Below are 16,924 nucleotides of genomic sequence, written 5' to 3' on the forward strand. Positions count from 1 at the left end.
ATATTTGGGTTGTTTCAAGCTTGGGGTGATTTTTTTTAAATTTTATTTTTTTTTTCAGTGTTCCACGATTCACTCTTTATGCACCACACCCAGTGCTCCATGCAATATGTGCCGTGCCTTCCTTAGTAGGTTTGGGATGATGAAGAACAGAACTGCTACAAACATTCACTCACAGGTAATTTTAATGAACTCAAGTTGAAAATCGTCTAGGAGAAATACTTCAGAGTGAGATTGCTAGGTCATGTGGCTGAGTAGACGTCTAACTTCATAAAAAGCAATAACATTGCTTTCCAGAGTGGTTGTTCCACCTTACATTCCCCTCCAGCACCAGTTGCTGCCCATCCTCAACACCATTTGATATTGTCACATGTTGGTGTTTTATTTGCTTGTTTGCTTTTTGTAATTTCAGCAATTTTAATACAGGAATACTGGTATCTCACCATAGTTTTAGTGTGCATTGTCTGAAAGCCAGTGAGTGTGCTCATCTGTTCATGTGCTCAATTGCCACCTCTATATCCTTTTCATTGATGTATCTCTTGAAAAATTTTTTCCATTATTTTCTTACTGTTGAGGTTTTTTTTTTTTTTAAGATTTTATTTATTTATTTGACAGACAGAGATCACAAGTATGCAGAGAGGCAGGCAGAGAGAGAGGGAAGTGGACTTCCTGCTGAGCAGGGAGCCCAATGCTGGGCTCCATGCAGGGCTTGATCCTGGGACCCTGAAAGCATGACCTGAGCTGAAAGCAGTGGCTTAACCCACTGAGCCACCCAGGAGCCCCTTACTGTTGAGTTTTGACAGTTCCTCCCCTACTCTGGATCTGAGTCCTCTATTATTGAGGTAATTGTTAATACATTCTCCAAGCCTGAGATTTTTCTCCTCAAACCCTTTAACAGCATATTTATCAGAAACAAAGACAAAAACCAAAACCAAACCAACCAACCAACCAACCAAATGAACAAAAACAACAAGGCGTGCTGGGGGATGGTGGGGGAAGTGGTGGCAGGTTGGAGTTAATCTACCTAGAACATGTTTCTCAAACCTAAATCAAAGATTTTGTTGCTCCTTTTTACACATTTTAGAGTTTCATATTCACGATTTATATATAAGTTTTAGTTTTAGTGAGTTATAGTATAAAGTGTGCGATCTTTTTTCTTTTAGATGGACAGCCAGTGTTTTCCACACATTTGTTGAAGAGTTGTCAATGTCGCTAATATGATTCCTCCACATTTATTCTTTTTTTCCCCCATACATTTCTTGGCTATTCTTTTTGTTTGTGTGTTTGTTTTTAGTTTCCATATAAGCTTTAGGATCAGCTTGTCTATGTCTACAACACAACCTGCTGCCAGAATTTTTATTGGAATCACAGTAAGTCCAGAGATCAATTTCAGAAGAATGCACATCTTTACTATGTTAAATATTCTAACTTGTGACCACGGTATGTTCCTCCATTTATTTGTCTGTTTGGTTTTTTTTTTTTTTTTCCCCCCCAGCATTTTCCTGCTTTTAGCATATAAATACCCTGCATCATTTGTTAGAGTCACATCTAAGAACTGATTTTCTTTTTTGGAGTGATGAATTTCTTTTTCCAACACTCTTTTGCTAGTGTGTATAAATATGGTGGCTTTTGTATTTTAATCTTATATCCTGCACTGTAGGTTAATTCATTTATTAGTTCTAAGATATTTCTGTGTATCTGTGTGATTTTAACAGAGAGAATCAGATTTTCTGTGAATAGGAGCCATTTTGATTTATTTGATTTATTTATTTTTTAAAGATCTTATTTATTGACTTGAGATAGTGAGAGCTAGAAAGAGGACGAGCGGTGAGCAGGGGCGAGGGGCAGAGGGAGAGGGCAAAAAAGAGACTCCCTGCCAAGCACGGAGCTCTGACCTGGCTTCTATCCCAGAACCCTGAAATCGTGACCTGAGCTGAAGTCACGTCCTTAACCAGCTGAGCCTCCCAGGTGTCCCACCATTTTGATTTAACCTACTGATTTGTGCCACCCCATGGATGAATATCCAAAGCACTGAAGCAGAGAAAAAGAAGGCCGACATGGAAGATTACATACGGTATGTTTATGTGTATATCAGACTCCAAGAAAGAGAATTCTAATCCGCAGTGATAGAGAAAGGTCAGTGGTGGCCTAAGGCTGGATGTGGATGGTAGGAATTCCCTGGGAAGAGGTGCAAGGGAACGCACTTAGATGGTGAAACTATTCTTTTTCTTGATTGGGGTGGGAGTGACATGGATGGTAGCATTTGTCAAAGTCCGTGGAACTGTCCACTTAAATGGGCATTATTTTGTTTGTAAATTAAACCTCAGTAAAGCGGATAAAGAGAGCCCTGCTGTTAGGTTGATTTGGAGGACCTCGGGTCGCTAAAAGACAAAACAGAGACCTGTGATAATGAAAACGTTCCAGGCCTGATCATCATTCAAAGCTTGTACCTGTGGGCACCAGGCAGAAGGCTCCAGCCAGCCTCTCCTCCCCATCCACTCCCGCCACCACACAGATGAACAAGGCGTGCTTCAGAACAAGAATTTGAAACTAAACTGCTTGGAGTCCATCTCCTGGGAAACGTCCTTCTGCATTGATTTTTGCCCTTACCTTTGCCCCCACTGCATTCCAACCTTGTGCCTTGTGCCCCTTTTTTTCAGGTTGGGGGGGGGGGGAGCAAGAAGGAGGAGATTTGAGGGAGTGGTCTGATTGTAGGAGCGCTCCACGGTGTCTCTGTTCCAGTTGCTAGGACCCCAAATTTTCTCAGACAGCTTCAGAGACAGGCTAAAGCCTAATTTGCAGCTGCTGCTGTTCCACAAGGCACATGTTTACCCAGCTCCTCAGGTATCTCAGATTCCTGGCTAAAGTCCATGGGCTAGTGGTAGTAGAGCTCCGTCTTTCCATTTCTTCTCTCTCTGCTTTCAGAAGGCTCACTTCCACATAGACCTTGTCTCTGACATCCCCTCCCTCGGGGCCACGTGGGGTAGCAACATGCGACAATTCTCTGATGTTTTTGAAGAGTCATGCACAAATTCAGACTTCCATGGACAGTGTAGGGGAGTTGATCTGTTCCACATCCTCCTCAACTCTCGCCTCACAGTCTTTGTAGTTTTCTTCTTTCTTGTGGTCATTGGGTATGTACACTGCTTTTCACTTCTGGAGCTTTGCAACCCATAGATACGTCAACTACTGCAGAAATAAATTTTCATGTACTGCCTGAACCACAGGCTGAGACAGGATGCCTGGCAAGGGACTGTTGAGGTGTGACAGCCCATTTCTGACATAGATGCTGAAGTGTTGGCATCTTGGGAGACTGCGACGCTATGACAAGGAGTGTTCAAAGTCATATTTGAAGTGTACGATGTCCTGCAGGTTTGTACCATTTCTACGATGCTAGTTTCCAAATAAAAGGCACCTGTAATACGGAGTCGTCCCAAACTGAAATCTGGGGAACTTGAGAACTTGAGATTGGCCAAGTCCTTTCCTCTGCCTGGCCCTCAGTCTCCTCACTGGAAAGGGGGTTGGTGTTTAGGGTGAGGGTTCTTGTGCTACTAGATTTCCGATGACTTCCGATCTGTACTGCTCGGTACTGTTTTTGAGACCGCAAGGCAAACACTGTAGGTAACCCTAACTGTGCAGATGAGAAAATGGAGGTTCTGAGAGGTGAAGGGACTTGCCCGAGGTCACGGGGCTCAGAGGGACAGGGAGGGATGTCAATCTCAAGTGCTTTCCCGAGGACCCCCTTCTCAGACATGCACACATTGGGGGAGGGGCACATGCATCTGTCATTCTCACACTGCTACACTGCTTTACCCACTTCCTACCTTCTTTCATGCACAGGCCACACCAGCTGCTCCCAGCCGCGCATGGAGCTGGGCCAGGCAGTGCTGGGTTCACGCTTTTACCCCTATTACTCCGTGAGGAAACTTGAGGCCCAGAGAGTTGATGTGACTGGGAAAGCAGACCCATAATACCTCGGAGTACATCTATCTAGCCCAGTCTTGTGCTGTGAGAGGTGGGAACTCTGAGGGCCAGAATGAGAAAAGGCTGGGCCAAGGTCACTCGTCCAGGTGGTAGCAGAGCCAGGTCAGAGACTTCAGGCAAGTCACTTCCCTTCTCTGAGTCCGATTTGTCACGTGTGCCATGGGGAACAGTAACCCCCGCAGAGTATCCACGAGGGTGAAATGAGGTCTTACACCCAAAGCACCAGACCCCAGGGCCTGACAGCCAGCCATGATGACAAAGAGGAGGATGAGGAGCAGGATGGATGCCTAGGATACCTCCAAACCTGATGTCTCAGGAGGCTGGGAGGCTGGTGGGAGCCTTAAAAGCCCAGGATGGATCTCAGGGACAGAGAAGCCATGAGGGGTTTGGATCTGGCCCAGTGAAGGGAGATGGAAAGTGGTAAGGGCAGCCTGGGAGGGAGAGAGTGGCTGTTGTTGGAGAGTGGTGAGAGATGGAGGTGTTGTTCCCACAACACTGTGAGCCCCTCCAAGGCAGTGGTAGCCGGCTACAGTGGATGGAGCATGCATTTAGCCTTGAAGGGTCTTGGGTTGGGGTCCCGGAAAGGACATCTGCCTTGGTGTCACGTTTACCCTGTTGAGTGAGCGGGTGGGCAGCCTCCTGGGTGACCGGCCTGACAGTCTGTCAGCATTCCCCTGGGCACTCCTTCCTCCCTGTCCCAGAGGCCACCCCACTGCTTTCTTCCTCCCCGCCCACCCTGCTCTCAACTACCCTGTGCAGAGTGCAGCTCCTGGGAAGCCCGCCCCGCCCCCAAACCCTGCCTGGAGAGGCCAGGCAGGGGAAAGGAGGATGGAAGAGGGGAGTGTTGTGAGGCCACAGGCCTGGGCAGGTCTCCCTCACCAGCACCCTGTCTGTCTCTGAGAGCTGCTTTCTCCTCCTTTCCAGATGAGATGCCATATCTCAGGTGTGCTCTGCACCCAGTGCTCAAATTCCCGCCTGTGGTTTTGGGTGAACGCCCGAACCCTCATCCATGAAAAGGCCCGTGCCTGCTATGTGCAGGTCCTGGGAGGTTCCCAGGCTGAGAGAATCAGAAAAGTCTCAGATCGTTCATCACCCCAGGACCACGGTCCCAGGCATCCTTCATCCCTCTCACATCCCTGACCACGTGTCAGTAGATGTCAAAGTGAAAGGAACTCAAGTTGTGTCGGAATCACAGCATCCACGTGGCCAAGCAGGGGCTCAGCGGCCGGACAGGCAGAAACCACAGCAGTGGCCAGCATGGCAGAAGCCCCGCTGAGGCCCGACTTCAGGGGAGGAAAACTTATACAGCTAGCTTCCTGGGGGTGTGACCTATGAAGCCCCAGATGACCTTATGCTCGGGGGGGCTGCGCACCCAGTTCACGGCTAAGCCATCAGTCTCTTGGAATTCTTCCTCATTTTTGAGCTAGGGGACCCACGTTCTTCATTCCTCACTGGGCCTGTGAAATTATGTGCCTGGATCTGGGTCCGGAGCCAAGGCTGGGGGAGAGAAGGGAAACCTCTTCCTCGGGAAAAGAGGCAGTGGGGTGCAGGGGCCCTTACGCGATTCACTCTTTCTTAACCTGGGGCCTCGTCCTCCCAACTATGGACATCACTTAGCTCCGGACACTGCCCCAACCTGCCACTGAGCCCTTCCCAGGCGTCTCTGCTCTCACTGCCAGTCACTGGAGGAACTCCAGTCCCAGCCCCACTCCTACAGGGATTCCCCCTAGCCCTCAAAGACACCAGGATATAGGCCCGGCCTTGGCTTCACTGGGAGGGCCCTGCTTCCAGTGAAGAAGAGCTCCGGAGCCCACCAGCTGGTCTCGGGTCAGGGTCACAGGCTGTCGAGGTCTGTTTTCATCGAACCTACTCTGTGGGCAATAATGCCTCCTCCTTCAACCTGCTGGAGGGGTGAGAACGTCGCCAAGGCCTATCTCATCGTCCTTCAGCCTCCATCTGAGGGAGGGATGAGGTGCTGAAGTTGTGTGGAGGATGAGGGAAGGGTTCCAAGATGGCACCTCCAAAGATGGGGAGGAGGAAGTGGGCCCGGTTCCTTGGTGGGAGGGACAGCGGCTCCAGCCCACAGCCTTCCACTCCATCCCTTTTCCTGCCACCTCCCCCACCACTGGCGTCTTAACTGGGGTTGTACCACATAGGAAATCATGTCCCGATGTCGAAACTCATGGTCTAGACACTCAGCTGGCACCTCTCCACATCTCCCCAGCACCCTCCCCACACCTGCTGCCTTCCAGGCAGAGGCGGGTAGTGTCTAGGTCACAGCCCCCAACCACGTGCCACTCAGAGCACCACGGGCACAGGTACGTGAGCAAATAAAGGAGGAAACGTCCCAAATAATTTTGCAACTTTACTGGAACACTGATACCAAAAACATGGAAACACGACAAAAGCGCACGACAAAAGCACACACCAAAAGCAGGAAGGGCAAAGAGAGCTTCATCTTGCATGCCACCTTGGATGGGCTGGTAGAAGCTGCCTAGAGTGCTGTGTTAAGGAGGGGTCTGAGGAGGCACTCTGGCTCAGTGAGGGACGGCCACGGTTCATCAGCGCTGTCTGTAACACAAGACAAAAGCTGAAACAGGACTATCCATAGACGGGAGAGGGGGAGGGACGCGAAGAACAAAACAAGTGTCTCTCACAACTCTTTGTTCCGCGACCCTGCACCCAGGCCTGCCTCCCCACCCCCCGACCTAACTTCTCACAGCCCCTTCCCACCCCCTCCCTCGGAGTTTCATGTAGCCACCGAAAATCTTACTGGATCCAGGAGAAGAAGTTGGCACTCGTTCTGGCGGCATTTCTGGTCCGGATGGTGGAGCTGGTGCTGGGCCCATCTAGAATGCTGGTGCTGGCCCCACCATTAGTGCCACTGCTGACGCCAGCTCTCCAAGTGGCCCTCCGGTTGGCACGGTTGCTATTCAGGATGTACTGATGGTATCTGGCCCAGAAAGCGAAGGGAATCCTGGCCCAGGCGTCACCAAAATCTCCGTCCTCATCCCAGGTCAGTAGCTCCACCTGTATGTCATCCCAGCTCCAGCGTCCAACCAGAGCTTCATCCCCGATGTTCATCTGGGCTCTCATCTGGGCCCTGGCATGTTCCTCAGCCATATCCACGTCCATCGTCTTGAAAGCGTCATCCACAGCCTCCAGGAAATGAGCCTTCCATTCCCGGGGGTCTCGGTTCTGATTCTGCGGTAGAGTAACAGACGCCATCCACACAGCTACCCCATGTTCACTGAGCACCTGCTTCCAGCCATCCAACCCTCCCATGGGCGGTGCATGGTCATGACAAAAGTCAAGACCAGGGGCGCCCTGGGTGGCTCAGGGGGTTAAAGCCTCTGCCTTCGGCTCAGGTCATGATCCCAGGGTCTTGGGATCGAGCCCCCCATCAGGCTCTCTGCTCAGCGGGGAGACTGCTTCCTCCTCTCTCTCTGCCTGCCTCTCTGCCTACTTGTGATCTCTGTCTAACAAATAAATAAACAAATAAAATCTTTAAAACAAAAAAAAAGTCAAGACCACTGGAATCCGACTCTCCTATGACTCCGTGCCAGCCCCGGGACCTCACCCCATCCCTCACACTTACGGCACCTGTGAACTTGCCTAAGTTACCGACTTAGGAACCTGTCCGGATCCTCACTGGACCAATGGCCTCAGGAGGAGGCCATAGCCAAGAACCAGAGAAGGTACGGCAAGTGCCAAACCCACACCCCACCGCCGGGCCCCAAACAGAGGCTCTCTGTTACCTGGGCGATGAATCTCAGCACCCTCATCTTGCTGGTCTCGTGACGGGCTCGCAGGCCCCAGAGGAATTCATACTCGGGTGGGCTGCTATTGGGGATCTTCTTGTATTCCAGGTACCTCAGTGCAAGAGGAAGAGAAACGTTTGCTTCCAGCCAGGCAGACCTGTCGCTGCACCAAGGGACCCCAGGTAGCCCCTGCCCAGCCCCGATACTGCAGCTCAGCTCCTGAGGGAGGACCGTCCCGGCCCTCCAGCTCATGCCTCGCTCCCACGCTCACTCCTGGGGTTTCTGCCTCCAGGACTGAGGCCTACAAAGAAGCCACGTCGAGGTGCGGGGTGGGACACGTGTCGGGTATCTGTTTGTAGGAAGGCCACAAGTTTCATGCCCCTTGTCACAATGAACCCAGATTCCCGTCGGGTGTGTTGTAACCACAGGAGTCACTTCTTCAGGCCCCCTGCCATGAGCACACTCCATCACAGGCCCCCACCCACGGCCTAGTGGAACCCTGGGACAGTCCACCATAGAAGAGGACCGTAAAGGGGAGAAAAGCGGCACACTCCGTGCATGCCCTCCACTCTGCGTGTGCGCGCCTGCGCGCGTCTGCGTGCACGTGGGCATGTGCAAGTGTCACCTGTGTGTTCTCTAAGGACCTAGGTAGGACAGGGTGGGCCTGACCAGAAAGTTTTTGGAGCATGGGGCTCCAGGACCCAATGGGCCCCTTACTAGCCAGGGCCATACTCAGACTTCCACTCTCTGAGCCCCAGGTTCCTGGGATGGAAAGCAGGAGAAATTCTCCTGCAGCCCGCGGGGCAGGTACCAAATGGCAGTGTGGTTCTAATACTCTGTCAACTTCGACTCCTTTTCCCCAAGGCTGCGCTGGAATTCTACTCCCTGACAACACTCACATACCCCGCCCACCCTCACACCAGAGACACCTATCCCTCTGGTGCCAAGATCTGGCACGGGGAATGGCTTGCGCAGCCAGACCAGCCCACGAGGAATGCATGAGCGTGAGACAAAGTTAACTTGGCCACTACTTACTTCTGCTTCACAAAATCCTCCGTAATGAGCTTCCTCAGATCTCCAAGGAATGGGTGCCTCACCCTGAAGGCCAGGAAAGGAATCCGTAACTATAGACAGTGGCAGTGCCCAGATGGGGGCAGGAGCACCCCCTATCAAGGCGGAGAGCTTCCCAGCCGGTAGCGCGCGGGGCCGGGGGGCGGGGGGGCAGGGGCATCCCCATGGAGGCCTGGGATGGCAGCAGGGGTCACAGGGCCACACATGTCAGGAATGCCTTAGGCAAGGCTGTGACTGGAACCCCTAATTCTGATGGGTTCTCTTGGATCTCATCTGGGAACAGAGAAGGGACATGGAGCAGAGAGGGGAGGGGAGTTCAGGACCACTTCCCCATGCACCCTCTGAGCCCTACCCAGTCCAAGACGTCCACTCCCCTGCACTAGGCCCCCAAGCTAATCCCATCCCAGGGCCACTGGTGCCCAAGGACAACGCCGAGAGGGGGAAGCCGAGAGCCCAATCATACCCAGGGCGCAGACCCATCTTTCGCAGTGCCTCCCAGAGGACAGCTGTGAGGGGAGAAGAGCCACGAGACTTCAGCACACAAAGCTGACTGTGGGCAACCCCCCAGCTGCGGACCCAGCCACTCACCCTCGCTGGCACGGTTGCCATTCATGAAAATGACTCCCAGAATCACCAAGAGGAGGCTCAGCCTGGGAGTGTCCTTGGTCCTGAAGGTGTAGAAAGAGAGATCCTGTCCAGCAGCCGTTTGCCCCAGGGACTAGGGCTTGCTCACCCAACTAGCTCTTCCCAGATGGCCGGGCGACCGGGTGGTCTTCCCACTCTACATATGGCTTGCTCTCTCATCCAGACCATTCATTCCTCTGTCTGAGACTGAGTCGTTTCGCGCCTCAAATGTGGATGCAAACACGTGGGTTCAGGCGGGGAGCAACCACTTGGCAACAGTATGTCTAGAGGGGGCATCCAGACCTCCCCTGCCCTTTGAGCATTAGGAGTCACACTGGATGGGAAGCCTCCTTCTCCCAGGACCACTCTGCCAAGCCCAGACCAGGCACGTAGCAGGAAGAGGCAGGCAACAAGGAGCCTGCTTTCCTGGGAAGACGGGGTGGTGTGGTAGTGGGGGGGGGTAGGGGGGAGCCCTGTGAGCACCAAGGCTTCACTCCAGGCTACTTCCCCTTTCATCCCCTAATCACTGGGCACCACTAATGGTGGGTGGGAGCTGTGCCAGGCACCAAGGCCCCTGTTTTTCCATTTCTCTGAGAAGAAGGGGAGGGGGAGGCACCAGTGAGGAAGGCCCCAACCCTCCTGCCCTTTCTTACTTTCCCAGGAGGCGAGCTGAGGAGTCCCGCGTGCACACGAGAATGTACAGGTGTTCTTCCTTGTCGATTTCCTTCAGGTGGATCCCAAACTTCTACATGGGGGAGGAAACAGCATGAGAGCAGAAAGCCACACTGCCTGTCCTGCAGACAGTCCCTCTGTTCCCCATTAGAAGTTTCCCTCGCAGGGACCCCGAAGTCATAGGGAAGACTCAAGAAGAGAGGCTGCAGAGGGACTGCCTTGTGGGAGCTCTGGCATTGGCCAAGGCAACAGAACCCACTTCAGGAGACAAGGGACAATAAAGAATCCGAGGGAGAGGGAACCTCCAGGGAAGGAAGTATGCAGTGGATGCTCCCAGGAGGAGAAGTTAGGGAAGCTTTCCCAGAGCAGGTAGTACTGAAAGGGGGCCTCAAGGAGCTGCAGGGCTCAAGGCTCCCCTGCAGCTCTGGCACCACCATGAGCTGCCCAGGCACTCGCCCACCTTTTCCAGGGTGTATGTTGCTCGTTCAATGATCTCGGGGAAATGTTCGTCGTATTCTCGGATGACATCCTTCATCATGTCTGCAGGAGGTGAGAGAAGTGCAGAGAGTACCTGGGCTGAGCAGGGGCCAAAGAGCTGCAGCAGCCCCTTGGTCAGCCCTGCTGAGGGGAGCACCATTGGGGACCCAACCCCCACCCCCCTTACTGTGCAAATGCGGCGATCAGCTGGGCATGCTGGGTGGAGGCATCTGATGCCAGATGGGACAATGGAAGGGCAGAGCTCGGGGAGGGGGCCCGGGTTGCCTACCTGAGCGCTTGATGGGGATCTTCTTGTAGTCCTTAATCATCAGATATTTCACCAACTTATTCGCCTGGAGAAGGAGCACCGCACAGGGAGATCAAGACATGGGTGACCTCCAAGAACTGGCCCACAGGAGAGGAGAGGTGGGAGATGGGGGAAAGGCAGGTTTCTTACCCTCTCCTGCAGAAGGGTCACGTTGCGGGGTGGCAAGCACAGTACGTGTCTTGAGGGTACCTGGGACCTCAGGGCCATGGGGGGCCGGGGAGCCATCTGAGCCCGCACCGTCAATGGGGGCTGCGACGCTCTCCAGGTCGGTGGGACCGCAGGAGGCTCTCTCTCCTCCTCGCTGCTCTCATATTCATCATCCAGGTGCTTGGACTATAGCGTGAGAGGGAGGAGAGACCCAGGGCTACCAGGTTCGCCGTGCAAAAGTGCCCAGCACACATCTTAACCAGAGCAGGTGCTTGGAAATCAAGTAGTACAAACAGCAGATGACGTGTGCTGAGTGCTTACTACGTGCCCGGCACTGAGCCAACCTCTTCTCCCTCCAGGCCTGAGGGCAGAGACTTTGTGCAGTCAAAGCACGCTATTGCACTTGGGTTGGACAAACATGCACAAGCTGAGAGAAGGGGAGAGGGGAGGGGAGGGGAGGGGGAGGAGGGGGCAGGGATGAGGACTAAGCAGAGAATGGAGGGGAGCAAGGGGGGATGGGAGATAGCAGGGAGGTCTCACCTTCTTGGTCCTCTTGCCTCCCATCCTGACCCAGGGCTCAGCACTGTGCTGAGCGGTGGCAGCTGCACCCTCGGGCTCAGGGATGCTCGGGGCCACCTTGGCCTTGGTGGCAGCTGCTGGCACAACATTCTGAGGCTCCACCCACCGAGTCTTGGCGAGAGCCTTTCCGGACTTGGTCGTCTTGGGCCGGGTGGCTGCCCCTTCCCTGGCTGGTGCCGCCTGGGGCACCCCCGAGGAGGCAGCACTGGGGCCCTCTGGGGCAGCCTCTTGGGCCGGGGCGGGCCTCTTGGGGCGTGGAAAGGCCATGCCACTGACACCTGCTGGCTGGGTGAAATCAAAGACATCGTTCTGACCCAGGAAAGCTGTCTTGGGCCGGGTGGCATCCATCTCACTAGCACATGGAGCCTGAGCGAAAGCACAGGCGGTACTGGGGCCCTCGGTAGCGGCCTCTTGGGCCTGGGAGACTGGCTGGGGCTGAGTGGACGCTGCCAGAGCCCCGGGGGCGGCCATCTCACTGTTGACTAGCATCTGGGAGGAAGGGGGCAATGGAGCAGCCAGGGTTGTCTCGGGGGCAGCTGCCTGTCTCGGGGCAGCTGCCTGAGCCTGGGCCGCATAGGTCATGGGCTGAGTATCTTCTCCTGAAGCCTGGTCTGTGGCCACCGGGCGGTTAGCAACCACCTGATTATAGGTGGCACGAGCAGCAGCGGCGGCGGCCCTAGCAGCACGGTTGGAGGCGGCTGCACGGGCTACGTTGGCAGCACGGGCAGCAGCCTCATTGGCAAGTGTTTCTGGATCCAGCTGAAATGCCTCCATCAGAGTCCTAGCCAGCATAGGGTTTTCCAGTTCCCAGGGCTCATTCTGCAAAGCCAGAGAGAAGGGTAGGGGAAGGCAGACAGCTCTGTGTGCTCCCATGATGCTTCCCTGTGCTGGCCAGCCTCCTCCCTGCAGCCAGCGCCCACCCCGCCCCCCAAACCTTCCTAAGCCCCCTTTCTCTGAGCAGGAGAGGGAAGGCTGGGGAAGCTGGGCATTCCTTCCCCCACTCAACCCTCCCTTTGATCCACCGCCCCTCCCCTCCCCAGCAGCTTCATGGGGGAGGGGGCAGAAGGCCCAGGGCCAGCAGGTGGCCCCCAAGGGGCCTCACCGATAAGATGCGAAGGCCTGGACCCAAGCTCCCAAAGGCTCTGAGGATACGGATGTCAAAGCTGGTGAGGGTGCCATAGCCTCCAAAAGCACCGAACTCTTCATAGTCGTTTCCTTCAACCATCTCCTCCTCCCCGACTTCATCACTACCCTCATCCATGTCTTCAACGTTGTAGGCTTCCGATTCCACGCGGTAGCTTCCCTCAGCCATGCCTGGGGGTCCCAAGGAGAAGAGAGCTCAGCCTGGGAGGGAGGGTAAGGCCTCTTCAGGGGGAGGGGGAGGGGGAGGGATCCAGTGGGAGGTGGGATATCTCAGAAGGTGGGTGGGGGTCGGCAATCATCAGGTTACTAGGCAGTACAAGGCGGGGGAGAAGGCGGGGGAGGAGGCGGGGGCGGGCGGGGGAAGTCTCGCGGGGGGGGGGGGGGGGGGGGGGGGGAGGGTATCTGTTGGGTTAGAGTCTGTCAGAGACAGAGCTCTAGGAGAGGGAGAGAGGTGGTGGGAGAGACCCGGCACTTAAAGGGGAGTTTAGGATGGGCAGGCTCCCCATCCCAGCCGCTAGATTTGAATAGGGGGTGGACTGGCGGGCTTGGGTCTCAAGAGTCCCACAGGGGATGTGCATGGAGACAGGGAGAAACAAAGGGCTTTGATTTAACGATGAAAGGGGAGCAGATGACACAAGAGGGCTTAGACAACAGGGGCCCGGAAAAGCTTATGGGAAACTGCATCCAGAGACCCTCCGGCTAGGTCCGGGCGGGGGCATTCAGCTGATTGAGGTCTGGGTTGGGCTCATACAGGAGGAGCTCTAAGGGGTGGGGGCGGGTGGGGGGCGTTAGGGGCTCGGACCAGGTGAGGCATGGATTGGAGCGCTGGAGGTCTCAAACCCCAGGGCTGCAACTCCAGGAAAGGGGCAACGGGGTCAGCTGGTTGGGAGTGATCTAGGAGTGGTTGAGGTGGGGGTAGGGCCGCCGCTCTAAGGAAGCTCAGCAGGCAGCACACGGGTCTGCTGAAGGGGTTCGGATCCTAGGCTCTGGTGTAAGTAGGGCTCGGATCAGAGAGTCCTGCGTCTCCTACCGGGAGAGGGCGGCGAGGGGGCGGGGGGAGGGTCCTACCTAGACCTTGGGTCTAAGAGGGGTCGGGTTCTGAGTGCCTGGGCTTTGTTCAGATCCGGGTGTGGGGGTGGGGAGGGCGCAGCGTGCCGGGTTCCACTCGCCCTCTCCCTGTCCGCTCTGAGGCTGCAGGGTCCTTACCTTCCCTGGGGCTCCAATGGCGTCCGTCCTCAGCACCAGGAACCCCGCAGCCGCGCCCTCGCCTACTGCTGCCAGCACAGCAGCTCCGACCACCCCGCCCCTTTTCTCCGCGCACACCCCCCCCCACCCCCGCGGCCGGGCAGGCTGCGCATGCGCGGACCCCTCCAGCCCGCCCGCTTTCCCAACAAAAGCCCTCTCCACCGAGTCCCCAGTGCTCTTGCGATCCAGCGAGTGGGTGGGCGGGGTGGGGGGCTTTTTCGCCTTCCCTCCAGATACCCCTCACCCCTCCTCTGACCCGAGGCGCGCGCTCTCACAGCCTGTGGTGCCCTTGGACCACCCACCCAATCATCTACCCTTGATCCTCGCACTTCTCTTCCCTGCCCTCTGGGTTCCCGCTAAGCTCCTCTGGTGTGGTCTGAGGTACACTATGCCTGGCTTCCCCAGCATGACCCCTGGGTCACAGACACAGAGGTCTCTAGTTGGGTCTCTAACTGCAACAAAGGAATGGAAGGGGGTGCCACTTGCCTTTGTGTTCCCCAGCACTATCCATCCCTGCGGCCCCCAGACACCCTGGGAGCATTTGCTTCCCCAGCTACTCTTTTTTTTTTTTTTTTTTTTTTTTGAGATTTTATTTACTTATTGGAAACAGAGGGACACAACGAGAAAGGGAATACAAGCAGGAGGAGTGGGAGAGGGAGAAGCCGAGCAGGGAGCCGGATATGGGACTCGATTCCAGGACTCTGGGATCATGACCTGAGCCAACGGCAGAGGCTTAACCCACTGAGCCACCCAGGCACCCTTCCCCAGCTGCTCTTAATGCGGCTTGGGCACCACAGCACATTGGGTGCTGGGGCTGGTCTCCTCACAGCAGCCCTGGGAGGCAGATGTCAGCATCCCCATTTTACAGAACAGAAAGCTGAGGCACAGACACACCGCAGGAACAGCTAAGGCCACAGAGCCAGTCAACAGAAAATACAAACTGTGGGCCTGAGTCTCCCTGACTCCAAACCCCATGTCCCCATAGTGCTGGCGTGGGGACGGAGGTGGGCTCCCCTCTCCAGTTTGAGCGACAGACCTACTCCTCCCAAACCACACACACACACACACACACACACACACACCCCTCTTCTGCCCTGCCAACACCTGTCCCAAACAAGCAAAGTTTGTGCTCTCTGAGACCCAAGCTCATGCTCTGCATCCAGGACACAGGTAGGAACACCGCTCGCCTACTCTAGGTGGGTCCATCCAGGTGTGAGAATTGCTCCTTGGGATCCACTCCCTGCCCCAACTGTCAGGCCTCTTCGCTGTGAGGGACACAAACAGGCTGCCCCCTGAGGCCTTCCTGGTGCCTGCTGAAGCAGCCAGGACAATCAGGCACTTGTGTGCCTGAGCCATGGCGAGCCCCGATTCAGAGTAAATGTTTGCCCCGGGGTTCCTTCCAGGGCAGGGGCTTGGGGCAGTTGTGGTCTTGTGGAAAGAAGCTGGGCTTGTCTTCAGAACTCCAGGGAAGGAGTGCCTGGCCAGTCTGTTGCTAGCTGTGTGAGCCTGCCCAGGTCACAGGACGTCTCTGAGCCCGGTTTCTCAATATGCAAAAATGGGAAGCACAGGAAGCACTTACTTACCCAGCCCAAACCAGGCTGCTATGCTTCCAGAATGACTGGAGGAACCGCTTTGGAGGGAGAAGATGCTATGTTTCCAACTCCGATTGGACCTGTGTTTTTGACAAAAACCCTGGTGGGCTTTTATATTTGTTTTTAAAGTCAGTCTCTCCGGGACTCCTGTGCATGAATGGAAGCTATTGCTAGGACCACAGCTTTTACTCTCCAGTGCCCAGTATCAATTCTGGCTGGTTGGATGGCTTTCCTCAGCTGTTGCATAGCAACCGCCACTGTCAGCAGCCTGCGTCTCTTCAGCCCTTCCTGTGTAACATGTTTCCGTGGGAGGTGACCAGACCCTAGAAATGAAAGCCCTGACAGACTGCTCAGTGCTAGTAGAAAATACTACGTTCCCATCTCAAACTGAACCTGTGCTTTTTACAAAAACCATAGTGGACTCTTATATTCGTTTTGCTATTTGCTTTATTATTTAGTTTTTTCTTGCTTTCTCCTTTTTAAAATTGAGATATAATTGACAACTAACCTTATGTTAGTTTCAGGTGTACAACATAATGATTCAAAAGTTTTATATATTATGAGATGATCACTGCAGTTAGTCAGTTAACATCCATCACCATATATAGCTACATCTTTTTTCTGATGATGTGGGCTTTCATTACATTTGTTTTTCTATAAGCCTCTCTCTCTCTCTCTCTCTCTCTCTCTTCTATATAACTATTTATGCTAATATGCTAATAACTCCAAAATCTACAGCCCCAGTTTGAACTTCACCTTTGAGATCCAGAGCCGTCTATTCATTCTCGTACCTGACATCTCTGCATGGATGTCTTGAGGGCTCTTCATAGTGAGTCTGTCTAGAGCCAGTCACTTGGTAAACCTCCTCCTCCCACACACTCACACTCCCTCTCTCCCTTGTTTTTAAAATTCCCATCTTCACCACCTCAGTAAGTGGCACCATTACCCACACAACTCACCACAGAAAATGGAAGTCCCTACCACCACTCCCCCTTGCTCATACACTGCACCCCGAAGAAACCTCCGCAGCTCTCTGAAACTACCTCTCCGTGTGTCTCTCCCCTCCCTTCCTTCCAGCAAATTCTAGTCATGTTCGCCTCTCAGAATTCTCAACTCTGTCTCCTTCACTCAGGTCCTCCACTGGGCTCTGTTTGTTTCCAATCTCCCCGTGCGATAGCCTGTAAACTCTATCCAGGCAAGAAGCTGGAGGAGATGGGCAATCTGAGGGCTCTCCATGTTAGTTTCCCTTTCTCAGGGATCACTGGCCTGTGTTGCCTGTGGTGCCGTGAGGTAAAGCACAATAA

At 54.4% G+C, this 16,924-nt stretch overlaps 1 protein-coding gene and 1 non-coding gene across 3 annotated transcripts; both read right to left on the reverse strand.

Moving 5' to 3' along the window:
• Positions 1–6,333: 6,333 nt before the first annotated feature.
• Positions 6,334–14,107, reverse strand: LOC106003296 (melanoma-associated antigen D4). 2 transcript variants are annotated; one of them, XM_045089675.1, is made up of 13 exons: positions 13,990–14,107; positions 12,743–12,954; positions 11,602–12,459; positions 11,044–11,247; positions 10,876–10,939; positions 10,570–10,649; positions 10,091–10,182; positions 9,402–9,481; positions 9,277–9,319; positions 8,778–8,840; positions 7,740–7,854; positions 6,755–7,185; positions 6,334–6,552 (listed from the first exon to the last, which is right to left on the reverse strand). In XM_045089675.1, the coding sequence occupies exons 2-13, from the start codon at positions 12,950–12,952 to the stop codon at positions 6,543–6,545; spliced, it is 2,250 nt and encodes a 749-aa protein (XP_044945610.1). In that variant the 5' UTR covers positions 12,953–12,954; positions 13,990–14,107; the 3' UTR covers positions 6,334–6,542. The 2 variants fall into 2 exon arrangements, with proteins under 2 accessions (XP_044945610.1, XP_044945613.1); XM_045089678.1 differs by having other exon boundaries at positions 12,743–12,984; positions 13,990–14,098.
• On the reverse strand, positions 8,079–8,208 carry LOC123394868. Its single transcript, XR_006609596.1, has one exon. It is a non-coding gene; the product is annotated as a small nucleolar RNA SNORA11 (small nucleolar RNA).
• Positions 14,108–16,924: the final 2,817 nt, after the last annotated feature.

This window comes from Mustela putorius, unplaced genomic scaffold, assembly GCF_011764305.1.
Source record: "Mustela putorius furo isolate JIRA1106 unplaced genomic scaffold, ASM1176430v1.1 tig00000122_pilon_pilon_pilon, whole genome shotgun sequence".
Lineage (NCBI taxonomy): Eukaryota > Metazoa > Chordata > Mammalia > Carnivora > Mustelidae > Mustela > Mustela putorius.